Source organism: Podarcis gaigeae (genome assembly GCF_964106915.1).
Source record: "Podarcis gaigeae genome assembly, chromosome: 7".
Taxonomy (NCBI): Eukaryota; Metazoa; Chordata; class Lepidosauria; order Squamata; family Lacertidae; genus Podarcis; species Podarcis gaigeae.
The window spans coordinates 21,836,626-21,862,077 of NC_139683.1; the positions used below are offsets into that span (position 1 = coordinate 21,836,626).

The 25,452-nt window shown below is 39.2% G+C and overlaps 1 protein-coding gene across 11 annotated transcripts in view; it reads right to left on the reverse strand.

The window, feature by feature from the left end:
• The window catches only part of ZFPM2 (zinc finger protein, FOG family member 2), a 469,506-nt gene that overhangs the window by 266,267 nt on the left and 177,787 nt on the right, over positions 1-25,452 (reverse strand). For 8 of the 11 annotated variants that reach the window (XM_083749019.1, XM_083749021.1, XM_083749023.1 and 5 more), the window contains one exon: positions 7,054-7,212. The exons of the other annotated variants lie outside the window; for them this stretch is intronic. Coding sequence is in view for 1 of the 8 variants with exons in the window: in XM_083749015.1 (XP_083605141.1) it covers positions 7,054-7,212 (159 nt within the window). In the remaining 7 variants the exon portion in view is untranslated. The remainder of the gene's footprint in view (positions 1-7,053; positions 7,213-25,452) is intronic. 11 annotated transcript variants of the gene reach the window in all.

Below are 25,452 nucleotides of genomic sequence, written 5' to 3' on the forward strand. Positions count from 1 at the left end.
CTGCAAAGGAAACCATGTTTTCCAGCTGCACATGCAGTACATTTACTTATGTACACATAATTTTTTGGATCAAATAAACTTTCATGGTACAGACAAAATATATCAAGTAATAGATTTTGCAATACAAATCCTCAGTGTTAATATATGCACAAGCCATCGGGAATTTGATGCTGATGATTCTTTGAAAATCTTTTAAAAGTACTGTTTATTACATACATTAGCCTTTTCCTCCTTCCATTGGGGAACACATGTCATCATGTATTATACACTATCTCTGCTTACCAAAAAGAATTAGTGTGCCCTTCATTTCCTTGAAAAACATACATAAAGGCTCCAGGAAGAATTAAAAATAAATAATAAAATTAAGGAAGTGCAAGCTCGAAGAAACATGAAGTATTGTCAGAAAAAGATAATGTCAATCCTGGGGGAGTTGTGGGGCCTTGTGCCAAGCAAAGCTGGGGGCTGTTCAATCACCTCTATCAGTGCTCTATCAGTGTCTACACTCCAGCCAAATCCAGAGAAAACAAGGAGTCAAAGATGCAGGTCAATAAGCTTATAGACGATTTGCAGAAACAGCTCCTCCAGCAAGGTAAAAAACAAAGTCATATTGGCTTTTCGGTTTTGGGTGGTTTTTTTTTATTATTCCTTCACTTTGAACTCTTTGGTCTAAGCACACCCTGGAAATGTCACTGTTATATGCAAGAAATTTAAAGAGCTGATCTTCTTAATCCCGTTAAGAAAAAAGAACAAAGTTGTCTGTAAAGACCTCCCTATTGAACTCAAGAGTGATTACTGTATGGTATAGCTGCCTTATGCTGATCCTGCTCCCAATTGCTCGAGCATTAGAAGAGCAGAAAATATGTCATTAAAGACATTGCTTGGGAGAGGGGAAATCACTATTGATTGAAAATATTTCATTAAAAAAAATAACTAGACCTTCCTGCTTATTTTAAACCACACACACACATAGCAAGAAAGAAAAACAAGCAAATATATTAAGTATCAAAGCTAGACACAAAAGCTGCAGAAAATATTTACACATGCTCACATAAAATCATTCAACAGAAGGAAGGAGGGATACCAGGAAATCATTTTCTAGGCTGCCAAGGATTTGGTGAGTGTTAGAAACAGTGCCAGCGACAGCTCCACACAGACACAGCATGAAGGAGAAAAAGGATGCAGAAAACAATAAAATGTAATACTGGAGTCTTTTAGCAGCACTTATAACATCAGCAGCAGTGCAATGGATCACGGGCTCCTTCTTCAGCTCCTTACAACTTGCACACAAATTCCTTCACACTTCATGCAAGTTATTTGTTATCTATATGGTTGCCCACACTGACTTCTATTAACTATAACCCCGAGTTTCCTCTTAAGCTTCCAAAATTAGGGTTTAAAACTGGTTAGAAAACCCTGGTTAAGAAGACAGAATCCAGTCTATGTTAACTATGGTTAATGTTTGTGTCAATGCATCACTTAATGAAGGCCAACTAGGAAAGAATAGAAGGCACGGCAGCCAAGAAATGTATACTCTTGTGTGTGGTTCCCTGTGTCTTAACCGTTTTTACATCTGTACCAACTCCTAACCTCAGCTTTTGTTGACACTTTTGTAAAGGCTCACTGCTGATACTCAAGCCACACTGAAATAAGGGGAAAATCACAAGATTTAATTAATCCTGCATGTGTCTGCTCAGAAGTGAGCACCCTTAGGATCAATGGAAGTTATTCGTAGGACAGTGTGTAAAGGACTGCAGCTTTGATAACCTACTTACAAAGTATGATTTGTAAAACAAAGACTGATTACATAGGTTGAGCTTCTTAAACAGCATCCTAACTATTAACGGGTAATTTCAGCTTCTCTTTTAGTATATACTTTTATGTGCCAGTAGCAGATATCTATCACCCCCCGCCTTGCCATGCTAGGTCTCATCCACCTAACATAAACTGCAAACTCTAAAACCAGAGGTTAACTGTGTCTTATACAAAAAAATTACATGGCTCATGATCAAAATATCAAGACAAACACAAATAATAAAATCAACTCAAATTAATCAGACTCAGCAAAAATGCAGCTCATATTAAATTATTCCACCAGTATTGACAGCTAGAAAGAATAGAAACAACTTATCTTACCTCCCCTCCTAAACTTTCAGAAATATAGTCACAGGTGCAGTTCCTCAGGAAGGGAAAGCTAAGTTTCACCACCCAATTCCAAATATTCTTTAAAATGCCCCTCCATTCCCCCTACCTGCACATCTGGGAGGGCATTTCAGTCCACCCTTCATTAAACTGAATGAATAAATTTTAAACCAATGAAGAAAAGAGGATCAAGCTTACTGTCAGGCTGCATTTGCCAGTATTTATACCACAGTGGCTGTTGTGGCACATCAAAATCCTCTCTGTGGCTGAATGAAACCCCAAAGACCTGCACATTCATAGACTGTAATGGTTCTAGGGGTTGCTCGTGCGTAAGTTGCCGCCACTCCTGGCTAGGTTACCTGGTTGAACCCTTTCTGTCTGGACAGCCCTTCACCCGTGGCTGTCTCAGTCGCTGGCAGAATCCGGCAGTGGGCGTTTCTTGAACTTCTTCCAGCAAAGAAGTTCTTTGACGCCAAGTCTCCTCCTACTCTCCCTGCGCGGAAGTCTTCTGTGCTCTCCCTGCTGGTCTCCGGTGAAGAGTCCTGGAGCCTCCTCTCCGATTCCCCCATCTGCCCCCCTTCTCCACTGGTGTTACGCTGATTTCCTTCCCCAGCAGATGGGCTGCCTCTCTCCCTACTGGGACCCTCTCCGGCATCCCTCTGGAGCCTTCCCTCCGCCTCTAGCTCCGATGGCAGTTCCCTAGAATAGACTATGGTAGCTCACCAGGCTAAGTCTCAGCCTCAAAGCTTCAGCTTCTTAGTTGGAAGTTTCCCCTGGAGTCCTTGGCACAAAGTTATAAAATAATGCTAGTGCTATTTTGTGTTGTGTGTGAACTTTTAGTTATTTGGTTGATTCTTCTTTGATATGCAGTGGAGCCTGGGGCAAGGAGGTGCACTGAAAATCTAATACGGAGTTTGTGGGGGAAATGACCCAATGCACTTCAACTGAATTTCCAGGGTCCCTTTAATAAAATTTTCAGTCCTTCCCAGAGCATTAAAAGAAAAAGAAGGGGGACGGGGGATGGGACAATCCAGGAATGACTTTATAATACTCTCCATCCAGATAGGTTCTCTCAATACTTCAAAGTAGACATTTTCTGTCACACCGCCCTCAGTTGGAAAGAGATTACTGGGTTTATGTACACTTTCATTCTTAGAAATATCCTTTCCAATTTCATTTGTAGCTTGTGGCAGTGAAGGACAGTTTTACAGCTTCTTTTATGAATATTGCTATACATCATCTCCCACAAGGAGTCAAAGACCATGTAGCCGTGTGTGTGTTTATGTGTGAAGATGCAACAGATGTCTTCAGTAAACCCAAGTTTTGGAAAACAGATGACCAACCAAAACTCTAAGCAAAAGCTTTACTGCTTGCTTCAGTGATGAACAAATCTGAAGTTCATATTTTGGGGTTTCTAATTGTTCAGAACAGCCAGAAGTCAGGAACATGATTTAAAAACTCATTTGTGCATTTGTGAAGCAATGATAGGTTCCTCTTTCATTTTCGCCATTGTACCTTCCACAATCAACAGGGCAAACCATTATAAGATTCCACAATCCATTCACATTAGCTGTGGAAACTATAAGGGAAGCTTCATTTGGGCATACAATGGACAATAAATAGTTTCTTTAGATTGCAGCATACATGAATATGCATTAGGTAATAAACTGCCTAATCTATGATATTGAGCTAACGGAAGGCTTAGGTGATGCCATAACAGAGAATGCTCAGCTACTGAGTAAATGACACAGTTTCTAGACCAGCTTCTGTGAGGGAAAATAAAGTTGTAACTTTGGCTGAGGACTGAGAAGATGTCTAGAATATAGGGAAACTAAGAGACAGTAGCTGAGAGGCAAGGAGGCTGAAGGACAGGTGCGGAGTATGTAATGCACTGAGATAGAAAAACCTGAAGGAAAAAGAGCTAGGAAATAACGCTTAAAGAAATGTGTGGGGTGGGAGGGAGGAGAGATAATTTGGGCACAAGGAGGATTTGTGACACTTTACAGAACTCAGTATCAGGAAGGACCTGTATGTTATTGGGGGAATGAATATGGAAGTGCTAGGGAGAGATAGGATGATTAAGAGGCATAGGAAAACAGACTGAAGAACAGACATCTCAGAAACCAACAGATGGTGGTGGGAGACATGGACTCAAGAAAGGAAGACTCAAGGATAAAGCAGATTTGGAGTAAAACAAGAAAGAGGGCACAGAGGTAATTTAAGATGTGCACTAAAGGTAAAGAAAAAAGCAAGTATAAGAAGCTTGGAGGGCTGGAAATCATGGGCCAAGAAGCCAATGAGATGTGGCTTCTACTATAGCTGTAATATTATGAAATATCAACCTTCTGAGAGCAAAGAGAGCCAAAAACACCGTGTGCAGAGTCAGAATTTTACATATTGATCTAGTTGCAGTTTCTGGTTAAACTGTTACTAGCAGATGCAAATGAAACAGCTAGTTTTCTGCAAGATCTTTACAAGATTCAGGAATCCTTTCCACCAGTGTATTTTCACTTTTTATTTAAGTATTTGTTTATTTCACAAAATGTATATACCGCTTGATTCTAATAAAACCTCTAAGTGGTTTAGAAGAAGGCTGCATTATTATAATATTATCATTTTCTGATAACTGCCGCCAAGACTTTAAAGAGTAAGCATAAAATCACATAATAATACAGTGACTGGACAATAACAAATATGCCATTTTATATGGGCCAGACAATTCAACAAACTTAAAGTTTCTTTGCTCTTCGCTGCCTCAAGAAGCAATGGTCCAGCTTCAGCTTTTTAAACTGATATCTGTACAAGTCTTATGCCCATGCAGATCACCAGTCCACCCCTCCCTTCTTGGCATGCCGTGAGTGAAGGCTCCCTTGGGTTACCCGTTTCATGTTATGTCACCATAGTTTACTTTTATGTCCACACTGAAAAACTATGGTGAGCAGGTTCTGAACAAACCAGGGTTTGAAACTTGTTTTATATCCCGAAGAATGCATAGGCACAGGGCGCGTGCTTGTCTATGTTACATCTGAACTAGACCATTATTTCCTGGTTGAAATGTAAGCAGCTGGGACAAAGTAGTCAAATTCATTAGAGGAGTAAGGCAATCCAATCATTATTATATAGCTACTCAGCAGGACAAGTAAGAGAGAGTTCCAAAAGAGTGTCAGAACAGACTGACACAGCTCATGTCCAGTATTAAAGTTAAAACCAATATAATTCATTTCATTTCATACTTTAAGAAACCAAACACGTTTTTGTCAACTTAGTTTTAGGGAGGGAAAGAGTTGAGTATTATGGTCCCAAGCAGAAGGAACCATTGATATAGCATAGGGGTCTGCAACCTTTAAGACAAAAAGAGCCACTTGGACCCATTTCCGAAGAAAAAAAAAACTGGGAGCCGCAAAACCATTGCGGCATTTAAAACAAATATAACACTGCATATATTGTTTCTTACCTTAATGCTATATATACAGGATCTTCCTCCTCGCAATCGTAGACCTGCACGCGCGCCGCTGCCCTCCAATCTGACAGCGGGCGGGAAGGTGACGTCGGGACGGTGCGTGACTAACGCACGCACCGCCCCCATGCAACGTCACAGCCAGTACAGCGCCCGCCACAGTGGGAAGTGTCGGGGCGCACAATGCGCCTCCTCCCCTCGCTAGTATCCGCCCCGGAGCCGCGGCAAAGGTGTAAAAGAGCCACATGTGGCTCCGGAGCCGCGGGTTGCAGACCCCTGATATAGCAGAAGGAACTGGAGGAACTGAAGGGCAAAACCAGCCACTCAATCAAGAGAATTCTTGATCTATTAAAGTTGTTTTAATTTATTTTTGTTATTCATCTTGAACTTGTCTTAATAGGATAAAAAATGTTTCAAAGAAAGAAATAAGCCAGATTCCTTTTGTGTTCCTTGTCTGGAAAGTGAAGCTATAAAGCTGTTCAAGCTTCTTTTACTGTCCTCTTTCTTAATCTTTTTCAAGACAGCTCCTCTTCAACTATGGTTAAAGATGACTGGCTTTGAAAGTATCCATAGTTAATGTTAGCCACACTTTATCAATCGAAATGTAACAAACCATGGTTGAGCAGAAGAGAAAGATTCCAAACTTCTGCTGCACAGAGACAGGAGTGTGAGAGCTCAAGGCTTGTTGCAGCTCATTTATGTTCATTTGCATCCTGCTAAATAGGTTTAGCATGGTATGCAAATCTGCCCAACCTGTCTTTTGCTCATGGCTTATCTTTGAAAAGTTACTGTGCATCATGGAGCCCATGCCATCACCTTAAAGGAATGTTTTATAATGATGTAATCAACAGTTCATAGGAATCAAAACCACAGGAACACAGCTAAAAAAACATTGGACAAAATTATTTCGAAAATGCTCTGAGAAGATACTATTTTTAAAATATAATTTATTTTTGTTATTCACCTTGAACATGTTGCTACTAGTACCAAGATTTGTGACTTGATATGCAACATGTACTGCATTTTTTTGTTTCTTAAGTCAGAATATAGTGTGGTTACATCCACACCATACACCGAAAGCACTTGTACCACTTTATTTAATTAATTCAAATGACTTGTTGACTGCCAGAACCAGAATGAAATGCCTTTAAACCTAAACCAAATATGAACACATACCAGTTTTAATGTGTGCTGTAAAAGACAGGCTCTTTGATCCTAAGTTCAGAATCAAACAAGGCAAAATGGTACAGTAGGAGCAAATGCTAAAAACTTTGCATTGAGACTGTGCATAAAAACAGCCTTTGTTAGTTTGAAGTAGCATTTGCTTAATAAACTGTTCAGCAAAAACTGGGTACATCTGATTATGTCAAAAGAGGAATTTTTTGTGTAAAATATTTGCAAGGGAGTCAATTTTATACAAATGATTGCTGACCCAAGGATTGTTTAATACTGATTACCTTTATTACAAAAGTATTCCACTTCTTCACAGCTCAGATTCCCAGGCTCAAATTCTGCAGAAAAGCTTCCCTCCAGAGGAAAGTCTTCTTTGGAGATAATGTCATTTCCCTCCGATAGACACTCTTCTTCTTCATCCTCAACAGCATCCTCAAGGGGGCCTTTAAAGAAACCAACAACATTGTACCAACATAATGTACAAGTAGTCACATAATAAAAGTGTAAAGTTGGACATCTGTACCTAAGGTTTCATAGAAGTAGATGATCACAGAAGTAGATGGTCTTCCATAGGTGGCTCTTCTTATTTAGCTTGGTCTTTAAAGTGTTCCTTACAGTGCACGCCTACTCAGCAGCAAGTCCAATTGACTTCAATGGGTCTCACTCCTAAGTACCTTTATAGGCATGCAACTTAAACCAACCTTATTTTATCTAAGCTATATCAAATACAAACAACTGAAGTAAAATACAGTGGATGCTCAGGTTGCAAATGTGATCCGTGCGGGATGCAAGTTTCCAACCCGCGCCTGCACGTCTGTGCACGTGCAGGTTGCGATTTGGTGCTTCTGTGCATGCGCAAAGCACAATTTAGTGCTTCTGCGCATGCGCGACTGCCCAAACCTGGAAGTAACCTGTTCCAGTACTTCCAGGTTTCGGCAGTCCACAACCCGAAAAAACGCAACCTGAAGCGGACACAACATGAGGTATGATTGTATGAAGGGCAGTCCTCCTTTTCTGTGGTGGCCCCTCGTTTTTGGTATGCTAGCCTGGCACCTTCATTATATATATTTAGGGGCCAGGAGAGAACATTTCTCTTATCTCAGGCCTATGGCTAAATAAACATTCTATGGCCTTTTAAACTGGGAGGGTATTGGTTTTTTTGCTATTGTTTTAAGTATTTTTGTGTTTTGCCTGTGCTCCTTAGATGAAGGGTGTTATATAAATTAAACAAACAAACAAACAAACAAACAAACAATAAATAAATAGCAGGACCCTCACTGCCTTTCAGTGAAATAGGATTGCCCTCCCATCAGGGAATTCCATAGCTGTGGTGTCACCACTGAAAATATCCTGGGGGCCCATTTTTCATGCTATGCCGACTAATGGAACCATGTCTCCCCCAGACTGCAGAATTTGTTTCAGAAGGTACTGATGAAGGTTCTTTTTTAACCACTCCGATCCTGAGTTATTAGTGATTTGTGCAGTAGTACTGATGTCTTGAACTCACATCATACCTTAAGGCCAGAATCCAACACTTTGGGTATTTTGGACCCAAAGGCCAATACGTATACTTGGGTATGAACAATATCAATGGCGGGATGGGGGGCAGGGTATATACCATCTGCTTTCATGTCAAAAATATACTTGTGAATTAACCTGTTTTATAGTATTATACTACCTCTGTATTTAATAACCAGCTAAGTATTTCTAGTATCAATGGTCTTATTTTATATTTGATAAGTAGATAGGGTATTTGAAATGAGAATCTCGGAATACTTTTGAAGACAGAGCTAAAGGTAAATAATTCTGTCAATCATGACTTTAGTCTCTAAAAACAATGATAATCAGAGCCTTCAACTTATACACACAAAAACATTTCAGGAAAGCAGACAGGCAAGACTTGAAAGAAGAAATACAACACATTCCTCAAAAGGAGGTGGGGAATGATATAATGGAATACCCTCTTGTATCTGAGCCAACGGAATCTGTCCTATTTGAAGGCTCCTTTTTCATTGTTATTTGCTACTACATAACAAGTATATATCTGTACATTTTAATAAAAATAAACCACCAACCTGCTTACCCACATGGCAGTATGGATAATACACATTTGCCCATAACTGGTCTACCCCATCACAGTATTATGTCAATGCCCAGGCATGGAAACAAAGAAACACTGAAACTGAGCTTACACATTATTATTTTATATTCTAGAAAGGAATATGGTATATTTTAATGAAACTAAATTTACTATAGAGTGACAAGTTGTAACCTTATATAGTGCACTTAGAGTGACATTTGCCCTCTACTTTGGGGATTCCTGTCAGTTATTCTGAGATCCCATTATTAGAATCACAAGCATTCCTAGAAATGTACACCTCTGGAAGAGCTCTTTGAAGCAGACAGGATGAGGTCAAAAAAGTGTACTTCATCTCAGTCTCCAGAGGCAAACTGATAAATCAAATTCCAAGTCCTATCAACTTTCAGGTCTACCCAAATGCCAAGTGACTAGAACAATATCTTATGCTCTATCTAAGCTTATATATACACCCATTCTGAAGTGAATGCTGGAAGCTGAATCCTCTTCTCTCTCCGAACAAAGTAGTCACAAAGTAAGTAATAAAAAGAAGGGATTCCTATTATTATTATTATTATTATTATTATTATTATTATTATTATTTTGTAATGCTGACACACATTTCAAGCCCATGTTATTCAGAACAGACCTTTCCAGTGTTGAGGCTCAGCATGGGCTCATTTTTACCAATTGACCATGAACCCTAATCATTGCTCCCTTCCTTTCCCATGATCCTAACATAACTGCAGTGAGGGCATTTGGTAGTATCTGGGACCTAACCAGGGTTCTTACTGTCCACCATTTGAATTTAAAGGACTAACAGAGGTTTGGTCAGGGAAACCCTGTGATACTCCCAATCACAAGCAGGGTGGAGCTCCAACTTTTAAACAGGTTCAAGGTTAAAACTATTTCTTTGCTACTTATTATGAAAAAACTGTAAATCATTTTCTCAAGTCCTTTCTGAGTTTGCCTGACAGCAGTTAACAAGGATGGGGAGGATACAGAGGTGTTCCTGGACACAGCAAATCCACACAAACCTGATGTAATTGAGCTTAACAGCAAGGCAAAAGCTATTTTTTTCTGGCCAAGGAAAATGGGAGCTATTTAAAATGAACAAGTTCTTCCTGCAGCCACTCACTTTTAACATAAGTTGCATCAGGGGATCTGTAGGAAAGAAACATTTTTATTAATTTTTTCCTTATCTGAGAGAAGAATGTTGATTTTTTTCATTTACGTTCCTTGCCTGCAGGTAGCAGACCAGAGAATCATATAGTAGAATTTTTTTCCCTTTTGATTAATTTCATTCCATGTGTTATGTTATTTTTATATATAATTGATTTCAGGTTTTGCTCATAGCTGTACATCTTTTTTATATCTCTACCTACTGCCTTCGTTCAATCAAGAAAGTTGAAGGAAATTACCTGAATTTTGTTAAGTTTATTAAAAAAAGAGCTCTGTGAATATTTAAATTGAGTTTTGAAATGCTAATACAAGAAAGATATTAGAGAATTTTAATGGTGGGTTCCATTTGACCCACAGACTATTGAAAAAAGGGTCAAATTTTATTCAAATTATTTCTTTACAGTAAAAAATAATATATGAACCCTTTGATTTTATAAAAGTGGATTAACATTCATCCTTGCTCAATCTTTTGGCACTTTGGTACATGACAGAATTAACTGGGTTGTGTATAAAGTTTTCAAAAGCCTTTAGATGTTTGAGTAGTTTAGAACTTTACTTTCAATAATATCTCTTCCACTTGTCTCTTTTCAATAATACTAAAAGATCTCAAATAAACTTCTATCTGCTGCTGTTTTTCCCCCTAGAGCCTATGCCAGATGAAGCTAGGTTCACTCACAGAAAGCGATTGTAATGAAAAGAAACAGTATGTAAGAATTGTTCTGAAATACAGGTGTCAGGATGTGTTCTCCATTGGGTCACTTACAAATCTCTTATTCTATTTATGATTTGTAAAAATATTCATATTGGTGTACAAAAACAGACTTTGCAGGTAATATATTTGCAGGGAAAACATTTTGCGTGCTGGCTTGTTTGTTTTTCTTCCAAGAAACATGACTCAAATAGAGCAGAGCCAGACCAAGGAAAGCAAACATGGCACACTGCAGATATGTCTGGACTACAACTTCCATCATTGGTGTCCACTGGCCATGCAGGCTGGAAGTTGTAGTCCAGCAACATCTGCTGGGCACTTTGCTTCCTATCTCTGACCCAGACACAGAGAGAAGTTAATTGTATGCTGGAGCAGGGGTGGCTAATATGTGGCCCTCCAGATGTTGCCGGACTACAACCTTCGTAATTATTGAGTATGCTGCCTGTCCTACATACCCCCTGTTCAGAAAGGTAAACAGCTGATAGTTAATTATTTATTGACAAAAGTACACACAGCAGTTCCTAAGATGCATCAGATACACACACAAACACTCACTTCTAGCGTCTACTTAAGCTGGCATTAACTTTTCCAAGTTCATGCCTGGCAGAGCAGCTGAAGCAACATTGGAACCATGCCTCCATCCTCCAGACTTATGTACCTTCATTTGATGAAGTGCACATGCACAACCTGAGGCTTCTCCTGCACTTCCCTCTTCAAATCTCTAGTTCTAGGAGACAGAGGGACAAGAGAATGTGGGGGTTTGAATGCCCCGCCTCTTGCCTGAACAGCTGTTTCCTCCGCTTCTGACATTTCCTGCGCCCCCACCTCCATTTCTGACCGCTCAGACCCTTCCCCTTCCCCTACCCACCCACCCCAAACTCCTGCCCCATGGGTGGCACCAAACTCCTTAAATCATGGGCCTCATGTCCTGGTGCAGCCTTCGACCCCCCCTCCCCAACCTCTGTAAGACACTCGTCAAAGCCCCACCAGTCCCTGTTATTGCTGGACCCTGATGAGAGATGGAGTTCAGTTTTGGTGAGAGAAATTAACTGGTGGGAGTTGTGGGGGCAGGGAAGGACATGGATGATTAAGAACCTTAAGATGCACAAGAAGGGAAGGATGAAGCAGAAAATGGATATGAGAAGAGAATACTATAATGTAAAAGAAAAGCACTACAAGAGTGATTATAAAAATGTTGTGAATAAAATGGAAGTCCCAAAGAAAAGGAGAGGTAAGATGAACTAAGCAGAAAAGGGAGAGTCAGCATTTACTTGAAAAAGTGGGAAGTCTATCTGTCTATCTATCTATCATCTATCAATATCTATCTATCTATCTATCTATCTATCTATCATCTATCTATCTATCATCTATCTATCTATCTATCTATCTATCTATATCTATCATCTATTTAAAAAATTGTGAAAGGAAGCTAATCCATGTTAAGAAATATTGTTTGTTAACTTTTACATATTCCCTTTGGCTATTTTAGAAACGTAATACTAAATTTTTCAAGAGGCTTCCAATTGATACATGGTCGGGGGAAAAGTAAAAAAAAAGACCCATTTATCAACAAGCAATATACATTATAAGTACTAGTATTATGAAGTAGTATTATGTAGTCATCTCCCATTCCAACCTGTTACAGGAAATAAAAATAGGATGCACATAAGAATTTTGACACCCCTAATGATGTTGCTCAAGAGAATTTACTGGCCAGCATATGTGCAACAAAGCACATTCAAGATCAAAGAAAATGAAAGCTGATTGGGGTAGGACATGGAGAGAACTTGGCCTTCCCAGAAAGAGGTCAAATCTGATCCCCCTCTGCAATACCACTTTGGAACTGGTGCAGCTAAAAAAAAAAAGAGGAGGGAAATACCACCCTTCTGTCTTGATGGGCAGATTAGTAAAGCACTGCCACTCCTGCCTTCCTGCCCCCCTTGCTTTCAAAGCCTTTAAACAACATACTCATCACACTTAGAAACAAGGTTTGTTTACAAACATGTTGCACAGCAACTTAAAATATGCTATACCAACAACAACTAGTAACATTCGGAGTAATTTCCAAGTATTTTATCCATGCATATTTTGCTCATCATACATTTGCACTGAATTCTTGACTCCACGCATACTTAAGATCATTTTATTGTTTACATGGTAATCTAACCTGAGATGAAATTTTCCTATCATAAAAGCTCCAATTAACCATGCACTCTTTTCTTTGCTCTCAATTTGCATCAGTCACTGTGATTAACCCCTCGAAGACACAAACAAATCAGCAACCAAAACAAGCCTGTCGTTTTTATAGGGGGAAAAAATTAAGACAAGTGATTACATAGATCCAACAAAAGAGGCATATAGCTGTCTGCAATGTAAATAATTTGACTTTTAAAGTCTACTAGTCAGACAAATATAACTTAGTATTGACACTGTATAATATAATATTGCACTGGGAATGATGCTTTTTAACATGTCCATAAATGGTCTGAAGTTAGGGATAAGCTGTGAAGTGGCCAGGTTGGCTACTTACATCAAATTATTCATGGTAGAAAAAACAAAACAAAAAGAGATTACAAAGAGCTTTAAAAATGGGATATAAATGGGTGAACAGGCAATAAAATGGCAAATGCACTGCATTATAGACATTTGGGCAAAAACAAAAACCCTAGATAAAGTCTGAACTCACAGTGACAAGTCAGGAAAGAGATCTCAAAATCATGATGGACAGATCTACTATGAAGATGTTGATCAAGTAAATGGTAGTTATGAAAAATGTATACCAGGGATCATTAGGAAAGGGATCAAAAATAAAACTGCTAGTGTTGTTGTGCCTATCTGTGGTGCAATCATACCTGGAATACTATGTACAGTTCTGCCTGCTGCAGTTGAGAGTCAAACTAAATATTACATTAGCTAGGTAGCTGTACCCTTTAAGTGTCTTCCACATAAAGGCACTGCTCTGTAGATAACATATTGCAGCTTGACCCTAAAAAAGGATACTGTTGAGCTGGAAAAGGTGCAGAAAAGAGCAACTAAAATTATTAAGGGGCTGGAAATCAATGCTATTAACGTAAGTATGTCGTGACAGGCACTTTGCTAGTATATATTGACATATGGGGACCCATGAAAAATGTTAACAGAAGAGGGAGGGAGAAAAGGGTTGGGTCAAATATATTACACTGGTCAACAACAAATTTGTTGTCTGCGTTTTTTCAGTTGATTTAGGACGAATCTGATGCACTGAATCCAAAAATCACATTGCTTTTGCTCAATCAGGTCAAGTTTTTGAGCTATGGCCACATGTCTTTTTTTACGTTTTTGTTCACATGTACGCTTCTGTGGAGCATTTTAGAAGAAGTTGGTGGGGGTAAAATGCCATGTCGAATAATTGTTTTGATTGGAAATGATTATTTTAATGACAAGAAGTATTCAGGTCCGATAGTTCTGGGTGATTATGTTGAAAAGGGATCAGTTTGAAGTCATAAAACCTCCATTTTTTCTCGGAAGAGAAGGACTTGGTGTACTGTGCAGATATTGTGCAGCTTCTGCTCAAGCTTGGAGTGCCACAGTATGAACCCAAAGATTGGAGACTGTTCATTGACAGCAGCAAGAAATCACTGAAATGTGTTCTGCTACACAACGGCAACCAGTTTGCCTCTATACCCCTGGCTCACTCGAGTACACTGAAGGAGAACTATGAAACGGTGAAGTATGTGCTGGAGAAACTTGGTTATGATCAGCATAAGTGGTTTATTTGTGTTGACCTGAAGATGGTGAACTTTTTGTTGGGACAACAGTCTGGCTTCACCAAGTACCCATGTTTTCTGTGCATGTGGGATAGTAGGGACCGTGCTCAGCATTACATGAAGAAGGACTGGCCTGTGCGGGAGGAATTGGTGCCTTGCAAAAAAAGGAACATCATCAACGACCCTCTGGTGGACAGAGACAAAATACTCTTCCCACCGCTGCACATCAAGCTCGGCTTAATCAAGCAGTTCACCAAGGCTCTGGACAAGGATGGTGACTGCTTCACTTACTTGTGCCAGGCTTTTCCAGGATTGACCATGGAGAAGTTGAAAGCTGGCATCTTTGACGGTCCTCAGATCCATCAATTCATCAGAGATCCAGAGTTCGGAAACTCAATGAACGAAGTGGAACTGGAAGCGTAGAAGGCATTTGTTCTGGTAGTGAAGAACTTTCTTGGCAACAATAAGGCCAGAAACTACGCAGAACTTGTCAACAACATGTTGACTGCTTTCAGAAACTGGGCTGCAACATGAGTGTCAAGATGCACTACCTATTTTTACATATGGACCGGTTTCCTGAGAACCTGGGTTCAATGAGTGACGAGCAGGGGGAGAGATTCCATCAGGACATGAAAGAGATGGAGACCAGGTATCAGGGTCGCTGGGACGCAGTCATGATGGCTGACTACTGTTGGACTCTGAAGAGAGACCTCCCTGCCACTGAGCATTCCAGGAGTTCCAAGAAACGGAAGTTCAAGCCCTGAAGTTTGAAAAATGGTGAAGCAACATGCAGTTTACGTGTACTTACCTTTACCAATGCCCACCATTCAGTTTACAGTAAACCTGACCTGATGGAGAGAAACGGATGCCATTTCCTGATTCAGCAGTGCAAAAATACCCTAAATCAGTTGTAGAAATCTAGACAACATTCAAAAAGTAAAAAATTGTTGCCCAGTGTTATCCACACACACACACCTCACTCAATGAAGCAAGTTCTAGAGACTGAAACCACTTCAGCCACTCTATGTTCCAGATGAAGTAGGGAATAGTTTCCACTATAAGTAGCAATGCCCTTTTTATTGTACACACACAGTCATAACTATTTTGTTTACTATTTATAGGACTCAGGAGTCAAAAACATCTTTACAAATCTGTTTACTTAATCTGGTAGGCATCACAAAAATTTGTATTGGAAGTTCACTATAATGTTTTTGCTCAGTTTTGCTTTGTATCACATCAAATAACTTTCCTATCCTGCCTGTTTATATTCCTCATATATTTACAGACAACTTATTGTATTCCCTTTAATAGCTAATTTATCAAATTGCACACTTCAGTGACTATCTCATCTGTCCTCAATAGTCAATTACAGAAGCTTTTCAATCTTTTTGTTGTTCTACTCTCGAAATTTTTTCGAATTCCTTAGTGCTGATGTGCTTCCTTTATTCAGATTTATTTATTTTATTCTAGATGTATTCTTGGCAAAGAATTTCTCTCCATCCTGTGTTGCAATCATTTTAACAATTGTTTATACGTACACACTTATTTTACAATTATAGTCCAAGAGTGTAAAGCAACAAACAGAACTGCTACTGGAATTCTGTGTATCTTAGCAGAGAACATGTACCAATAATGTTTTTTTGTGTTGCACTGCTGCAATCCGTTCTGGTTTCCTGAAACTTAATCCACAGGTGGAGGTGCTCCACCCAGAATCATTTCAATGACTCCATTCTATCTATACTTTTCCTTTGTGTACACATATCTACTTGTATGAGGAAGCCATAGCTCAATATGCTTTGTGGTCCCAGGTTCAATCCTTGATATCCTAAGAGGATCAGGTAGTAGGTGACCCAAAATACTCCTGTCTGAGACCCTAAAGAGCCACTGTCAGTCAGAACAGATAATACTGGGAAAGATGGAGAAATAGACAGATTTTGTATGACAAGTTTTTGCAGTAAATTTATAGTGTGCCACCTATGTGCACAAGGGTTGTGTGTCTGCATTTCAGAGGATAAAATGAGCTTGACAAGTGCACAATATTTTAGTACCTCAAAGCAGTGTGCAGAATAAAAATAGAAAAGGAAACCCTATGGAAAACCATCTAGGAGGCAAATTAGCAATTGACCGAAACATTACCCATTGTAAGTGTGTAAGAAAGCGAACACCATCCTGGAGAGCTGTTAAAACACTGACATTTTTTAAGACTGCTCTTAATAGGATAGAAGGGAGTTAAAATTAAAGTGTAAAATATTATAATAATATATTATAGTAGTAATAATAATGGTCAGCCATTGTTAGGAATACAGACGAAACATAAAAAATGGCTTGCGGCCCTGCTTGTCACAGGCAATATAACATGATTGTCCCATACAGTAATAGAAATTCTTTTGAAAATAATTAGATTTCCAAGATGGACATTTTTATAGAAGTGACATTGCTATTAAAAAAAATGAGCGTAAAACTCTATAGACCGCGATATTACAAAATGTCACCATGCATTATAATAACATGTGGGTACTATTGCAAGGATATATGGAAAACGGAAGGATGTTGGTTGGGGAACAGAGTTATACTACAAGAGATACAAGGGATACGAATCTGAAGACATAAGAAATGCAATAGTAATATCTGGAAGGTCTGCATACACTCCTGAAAGTCATCTTTATTGTCTTTTTTTCCTCCTTTACAAATATTCCATTCCTACCCCTCTTATTCTTTTATCATTAGTGGCACACAAGCCATTAAATGCAAGTTTAGTATTTTCTCTTACATAATGTATGATTTCTTTGTTAAATTAAACTGAGCATCAATATTTACCGATTACTATCAGTAAAAATAGTACAAGAAATTGTAATAATGTCACTAGCATAATACTTAATTGCTGTGTAATTATTTAGGACAAGATCGTTCGAATATTTCCTTTAAAGTATCTGTGCATGTTCCCGCTTGATGTTCCAAGCAAAGGAACACTCGAGAAAGGATTTATTCTCATCATCAGAATCCAGACTTTGGTGGAAAAATTAGTAAACAGCTATTCTGTTGCCAAACCATACACTCAGATGTTCTTCCAGCTTCTGCTGGCATGCAATGTGGATTTTTAGGGTGCAATTCAAGATAGTTTTGACTTCACTGGATACTTATCCCCAACTCCCAATCCCAGTCAAAAAAACCCCCCAAAACAGCCTTCGTAGATATGTTTGCTTTGCTGTTTGTGAGCCCAAAGTTTCAAAAGTCTGGATCAGGCAACAAGGACATAGCTCCTGCTCACCTTTCTCTGGCTTCTAAGAGACTCCTGGTTCCTGTATGCGCACAAATGTTTAACAAAACAAATGTGTGCCTATGGGAACATGTGTACATGTTTCCAGATACAGAAATATTACAAATTAAGAGCTAATATTCAGGGGATTTCTCATCACAAATTTGAGCCTGAGGAAAGGTCACCAATTTGGACTGACAGAAATCATATAACTGGCTGCAGTGAAAAAGGTTTTAAACAATGGCTAACTTCAGTATGCTCCATATAGCTCTTTTCATTAGATGTACACATATACCATCTGAAAGCCTCTCAAAACGGCTTTGAGTGTTCTTAGGCATCTAGTTACTTTTGCTTGCATCTTTTGAAAACAGTAAGGCAAGGAGAAGGAAGAAAATACCACTTTCTGGATGGTGACATAGAGGAGTATTGCCCCACCAACCACATTAGCTGTGGGAGACATGAGACAGAAGTAGAGGCAGGAGGAAACTGACGTAAACACCACTCAGGTTCACAGCTGCTGATTGAATGAGTATTCAGAGTGGGCTGGAGGAAGACTACAAGGATGACAGTGGATCTTTGAAGAGAGTTATTGAAACTTCCAAGGAATAACAAAAACTCTGATCCTAGTTGGAGCATTACCAAGCATGTCAAGCATCTGTTTCAATTCCAGCCAGAAAGAAGACAGGAACTTGAGAAAGGTTTAAGGATTAATGTCCATCCAAACCCTTTGAAATGCAATAAAAAAACTAAAGTGGTGCTAATATAGGTGTTAGGAAATGCACGTGTTGTTTACATTGAAAAATATATCTTTCAGAAACCAGAAAAGCGTAATACAGCCCTCATACTTTACGCCAAAAAATAGGAAACACAAATGAAAAAGGATTTTCTTTTGGTCTTTCTTCATGGTGAAGCAGTACCTAGCAGAACACTTAAAAGTAGAACTTAAACTAGTGTCTTCCTAGGCCATCCAAAAGGGAATATGGACCTTTAGTGATTTTCAAATATCAGAGCAAGTTTATATGCAGCCATGCTACCGGTGGCTTTCCATGAGCTGGAGCACAGATGAAGGAATTCATGCAAAGAGTCACCTCATCCCTGGAAAGCATTAGGTTGCTTGTTAATAACACTTTCTTTGATATTCTCTTTAATTGTACATTTGCTGGACCTTATTGGATGTCCAGCAAGGCAGTGCAGGGTGCTGCTCACAGACAGGGTATTGTCTTCTGGGTATGTGAGGGTGTACTTAAAGTATACAGAAAAATAGTAGTTTTGGAGAACTGTCCCTGATACCACACACAGGTGAGAAGCATAGTTCATCTTCTATGCTATACTACTCAGGTTTGGGGCTGACTGACAGCTTCTTGTGCAATCAGCCTGAAAAGCTACCAGCCTGGAAAGCTATCCCACAGTGCTGCTACTTTACTACACCAATATGCCAACACAAACCTACGCTAGAAATAGTAGAGACAGTGTTATTTTTTAAGCCTGGTGATGCTACATCAATCAATATGGCTGGCTCTTCCATCCTTCTTACCTCTCCCCTCCAAAGAAAAAATGGTTTTGTATTTTCTGTGGATAGCAGCAATATGGTTTCAAAATGGATGTGTGTTGAGATTCCAGCATTGCAGGGGGTTGGACTAGCTGACGTCAGAGCAATGTCCAACTCTACAATTCCATGATTCAGGGATGGGCGTGTCTGTGATAAGAACTCTGCACACTCTTGTATTTCATTATTACTTGGTTTAGAAAATACAAATTACTGTATTTGCCTTAAGGTTTTGTTGTGCAGCCAGCACATTTGGATGTGGTGTTTTGGGTTCATACAGTGCCTACCCTTCAGTGGCTCAAGCAACTGGATAATCTACAGGCAGATCAGAGCATTTTGTGTTGATATTTTAGTATTGTTGTTATGGTTTATAGCCAAACAAATAAGTGCTTAGGATAAAAGATAACATTTGCAACAACCACTATATTACCATGCTCGTCTATTGCACAGAACTAATCTGGCAATGACTCAGCAACTGGAACCCTAAAGGCTTTTTCATCCACAATAGGACAGCTACACTGGCATTATCCAACACATATATTAAGAAGCAACCTTTTAGAGAGAAATTACAGCTGACGAGCAGCACAGCAGCACAGCCATATCCCACAAGCACAGGATGTTGAAATTACACTCTTGTACACAACTGATTTATAGTCCAAAGGGGGTAATATCAGATGTCAGTATGGCATGTACCCATTGGGAGCATGGATGGTAGATGTGAACAGTGGGATGGGGCAGTAATAAGCCAGTTTTAATCATAGTCTGTGAAGAGAGGTAGCCATGGAACGATATCCAGATGGTTTCATCTGGTTTAGACAGACCACAAGTGACATGAGTATATAAAGGCAGACAAGGTAATCAACATTTCAACTCTGTGAACTGTGCATTCTATTACATTCTAATTAGGATTGTCCTACAAATCTACTAAATCACACCATCTGAACTATCAATGTTTTTGTTTTGACCTGAAAATGGAGCATAGTGGACTACAGTCCTGATGTATATTCAAGATTCTGGCAGTAATGCACCCAACCACCTACTCATTGAATCTTTGTCCATCCCTGGCTTATTAAAGCTAGTCAAAGTGGTGTACTGAAAGGGTAATAGGTGTGGTAAACATATACTGGCATGGGTGGTTGCCTGCTGCTCATAAAATGGAGATCGTGTGCAAACTTTAAAAAAGCCCACCCAATACCTGATGGCATGTAACAACTAGTGACTAGTTGTCCACACCCCTTTACTGGCATCAACAGTGGAGAGGGTGATTGTGGTGCAAATGCAAGTATTCCTGGATAAGACTTATTAACTAGACCCACTACAATCTAGGTTCAAATCAGGGGTTGATTGCCCTGATATATGAATTTTATTGTGATACAGTGTGTGTGTGACCCTGCAGGTTCTGCTTGATCTCAGTAGCTTTTGATACTATTAACGATGGTATTCTCTTGGACTGGCTCAGTGGGATGGGTACTGGAGGCACAGTATTACAGATGTTCCATTCTTACCTTCAGAGTCATGCTCAGAGAGCAGCACTGGGTGAGTGCTTCTTGCTCCCCCAACGCTTGTGCTATTGAACTGAGCAAAGTACTATCCTCTCTCAAGTGCTACTTTACATCTATATGAAATGGTTGGCAAGGTTATTAGTTTTGCGGCAAGGTGTCATCAGTACACTGATGACACACAGGTCTATTTATCCATAGCAAGTGAATCAAAAGAGGCTGTGAAAGCTCTGGAATGGTGTCTGAATGCAGTAGTGGATTGGATGAGGGCCAGTAAACTGTGCCTGAATCCTGAGAAGACGGAGGTTATTTGGGTGGGTGATTCCTATGCCTGGGAAACTGGGAAGTTACCTGTTTTGGACTCCCTCTGAAGAAGATATACAACTTGGAATAACTCCTAGATAATCTATCTCTCTCCATCAAGTGTACTCTGTGGCAAGGAGTGCTTTTGACCCGCTTGATCTAGTTTGCCAGCTACAGCTGTTCTAGGTATATTCTGACAGCTGTAGACCATGAATTGGTAACCTAAAGGCCAGATTTCATACTGTATGTGGGGCTGCCCTTCGCCCTGGTCAGAAACTCCAGCTGATGCAGAATGCAGTGGTTAGCCTACTGATGTGAATACATACTGCACAACATGTGACACCTGTTTTAAAACATCTGTGTTGGCTGCCCATCTATTACCAAGCCAGGGTCAAGGTAATTGTATTAATTGACAAAGCCCATAATAACTTAGGACCAGGGTATCCTGAGGACCGGCAGAACCTTTATCTCCCAGCTTCATCACTGTGATCACCTGTAGGAGCATTGCTGGTTATCCCCCAAGTTGGTGAGGCTCATATGATAGGAACAAGAAACCAACCAGCCCAGTCCTGTAGAAAGTTCTGCCAGAAGAGATTCAGAAGGTGCTTTCTGTTTTAACTTTTAAATGCCTGCAGAAACCTTATGCAGACAATTAAGAAAACATATCAGCAACAGTTGATTATCTCTGATGTTAAATTGAGTTTGTATATGAATATTGTTTTTGTTAATCACTCTGATATTTATGTAACATAGAGGTATATAAATATTTTTATTATAATTATTGTAAAATTATTTAACATTTTAAAGAAGAAAAATCTAGATGTTAACAAAATGCTAACAGACACTGAACTTTGAAAAGATAACTAGTCCAAGTACTGTACAGTACAGTATATCCAAGCAGAGAGAGCATATAGTTCAGCAATTCTAAGATCATCTGGCTTATCCTGATATTCAAACAGGAATGTGCCAGGGCTGCCAGAGAGGATCCCAGCCACTCAAGATACTGTAGCCACCAAAATAGAAACATTCTTCCAGGAAGACCAGCAGCTATCACCTTTTTAATCCAATATGTAGCTTGCCTATCATGGTTCAGTAATTAACAATCACTTCTAGCATTTTTGTCCTCACCTTGAATATCATCTCTGAATCATACAAATATTCTAAATGTATTTAAAGTCTTTCTTGTTAACAGGGTGCCTGTCAATGAAAGCATTATACAGTGGTAACATGATGGTATATATGTCAACCACAAAGAAAATAAACTTGGTTGGTTGGTTGTTGTTTTTAACAAAGGACCATCACAAAAAACAAATGAAAGATACTGCATACAATTAGCACAAAGATGAAACACACAGAAGCAAAGTGGTTATTCCAGGTTTGATAAAAATCGATTTAGTGACAAAAAATGGATTCCTTTATTTAAAAGACAGGACTTCTCAGCTTAAGTATGGTAAATGGCACAATGTCATCTACCGTATTCATTACTGTGGGCTTAGTTGCTAGTCACATATTCTCATTTGCAAGTAATTACAGGTGCTATGATCCAAGTAAAGCTATCCTGTATCTCACGAGGATCATCTATTGAGCCCATACGGATGAATGATCTTGTACTCCTCTTGTATGTTCCTCCAGTTCTACCTGAACATGAACTCTGCAATGTCTTCAGTTTTAATCTTATGAATATTTGTGACTACCAACTAAGGGTTGTTGTAAATGTCTTCACAGGGTGCACAATTGGAGAGAGGAGGGTAGCATTTTATATTTTGGGGGCTGGTGCTGCAAATAATCCAGCTGATTCAGGTAGTCCAAGGAAAGTTGTTTACCTTAGTTAGGAAGCAGGGTGAGCAGCCTCCTATTCCTGCAGCTTGTGTGTGTGGTATACTTCTCAAACATGCAAGAGCAAAAGCTCTGCTGCCAGCCACCATTTCCCGGCTCCAGAAAGACATTTACATTGAGTACATTTCTAATGCTGTACTTGAGATGTATTATGATGATTTATGAATAAAGCATCTGACTGGGAGAAGGTATATGGTGACTGCCAGGCCGGCAGGGAGGCAGGAAGCCACTCACACACGCACGCACGCACGCACGCACGCACATATTCTTAAGAGTGTTTGATCTTGCTGGCTGGCAAAGTTCACAGACACACACATACACAAGGAAAGGAGGAAATAAAGCTGTTGTTAACTTGTAAAGCTACATTACTTAAGTAGACAACCTACTCCCCTGCCCCGCCCCACCCCATTCCAACAAATTGAGCTTTAGTAGGGATGATTTCCATGGGTTTTTTGATGTTGTACATTGCAGAATCAGTTTCAAAGCCAAATCACTATCTTCTTCAGGTGATGTCATATTTCTCCCCTCTGAATCAGTTCAATTAATTTCACCTCCAAAGATGAGGGTGCTACAGGGGAGGGTCAGATTTCTCCCACCTCAACGAGGAGAAACGATTCAGTATCAATCAAACAGCATCCCAGAAGTAAAACAAAAAGCCCTTTCTCCAGTGACTTCCAACCCTTGTTTTTGGAAAGTTTTGGACACTTAGCATTCAATAAGGTTATATGCCTTGTGCCCTCGGATGAGAGCAAAACAAAAATATAATTCTTTATTACGTAAGTAAACATGATTCTGCACAGTAAATGGCATGTAGTTCCAAGACCATAGGTTACAGATTCTGCTCCTAGGCTATATACAGGCTTTATTTAGCTCAGATCATTATAGTTGTAGTCTGGGGTGCACCTTGGTAATATGGTGTCCTTTGGGAGGCCAAAATTTGATGCCCCCACACCTAGCCCTCGTGTGCAGGGGAACTGCTCTTACTGCCCTAAATCTGCCTCTGTTATAGCAGCCTGCTGGTTGTTCCAGAAGTACATGGACATTGGAGTAGCACTCTAGAGTTATCAAAACAAACAGGCTATTATACATTGTTTCTCTGATCTTCTCACAATAATTCCCTAACAGTGTAACTAAGAACGTAAATGTACAACTATTTTCACTGCCTTAATTTGCATCTTCTCCCTTTTGCTTATTTTCTATTTCCTTCTCTTTAGCTGAATGTGATCCACTGCTTTTTAATTCTTTAATTTTACAAAGAATAATGGTATGCTGTGCAAATTGTGTTGGGTACTGCACACACACGCACACACCCTGCAGAATTTTCAATAACTAACACATGGAAATAAATTTACATACAAAAATATATCAACACATCCCAAACATCTTTAAAACACTGATATTCTTAGTGTTTTTAACCAGTAACAGTTGACTGTACCCCACCATCTACACACAATGTAGGGCACTTAAGATGAAGGATAGATTTTACTTCCTTGCCAGAAATATAGAACACTTGGCTCAGTTTAGGCAGTAATATCACAAATTATCCACAGTGAGCACTGATCACTAACCCAACCCTTCTTTCAGATTTTTATTAGAAGCAGAGTAATTGATCCTGACAGAAGAAGGAAGGAATTCTCACAACCATTAAAAAAAAATCCTACCAACAATAGGGATGAATTTTATTTTTAATAGATTATGTAACCTTTCAGCATGGCAGACTAACTTTTACAACAATACTGAATATAAAAGTTTAATATCACTTAACTATAACAAATGGATTTGCAATACTTAATCATTCAGGTATATATACTAAAAGACAAATGTTCCATTAAACCATCTTCCTTTTTACCCACCACCCACCTCCCGTCTTCATATTTGGAATATAGCATGCTTAATGTCCTTGAATGTCTAGGAAATGTGTGTTAAATGTGGGGTTTGCAATGCAAGTGGCATTAATTAAATTTTTAATTATGCCTTAAAGTACTATTGATTGTATTTTCAACAACAGGCAGTAATATTTAAGTTTAGATTCATGCTGAAATATAAAACTCATTTTTCTAATATTCAGGCAAACAGGAAGGACATGAGAACATTGTTTTTAATTGAAGGATTAAAAAGATTTACATATTTAAAAAGCAAATGTTTAAAGAACTCGTGTTAATTTTAACATTTATACACCTTTTATCAAGTTGCACTGTTAAGTCTTTCCACTTCCCAAAATAGATGTGGTCCATATTATTTCAATATATGTGTACATTTGTGTGTGTGCAGCAATGTGTTATAGTTACATTTTCCAAAATGTATTTGTAGTTGCTTTAAAAATAGGGCGGGCTTTCTAGCCAACACCCTTGACCCTACTCCCCAATCAAAAACTGTCCCTAAACTTTACACAGCCTCCAGCATCCTGGCTTCTACAGTGACAGTAAAACATAATGGTAGCACAGATTTTCACTCAACTTCCGGTTCTCTCTAGCTCAGGGGCAATTTTCTTACCAGTAGTATGCTAAGCTATACAGTTCAAGGAAAGAG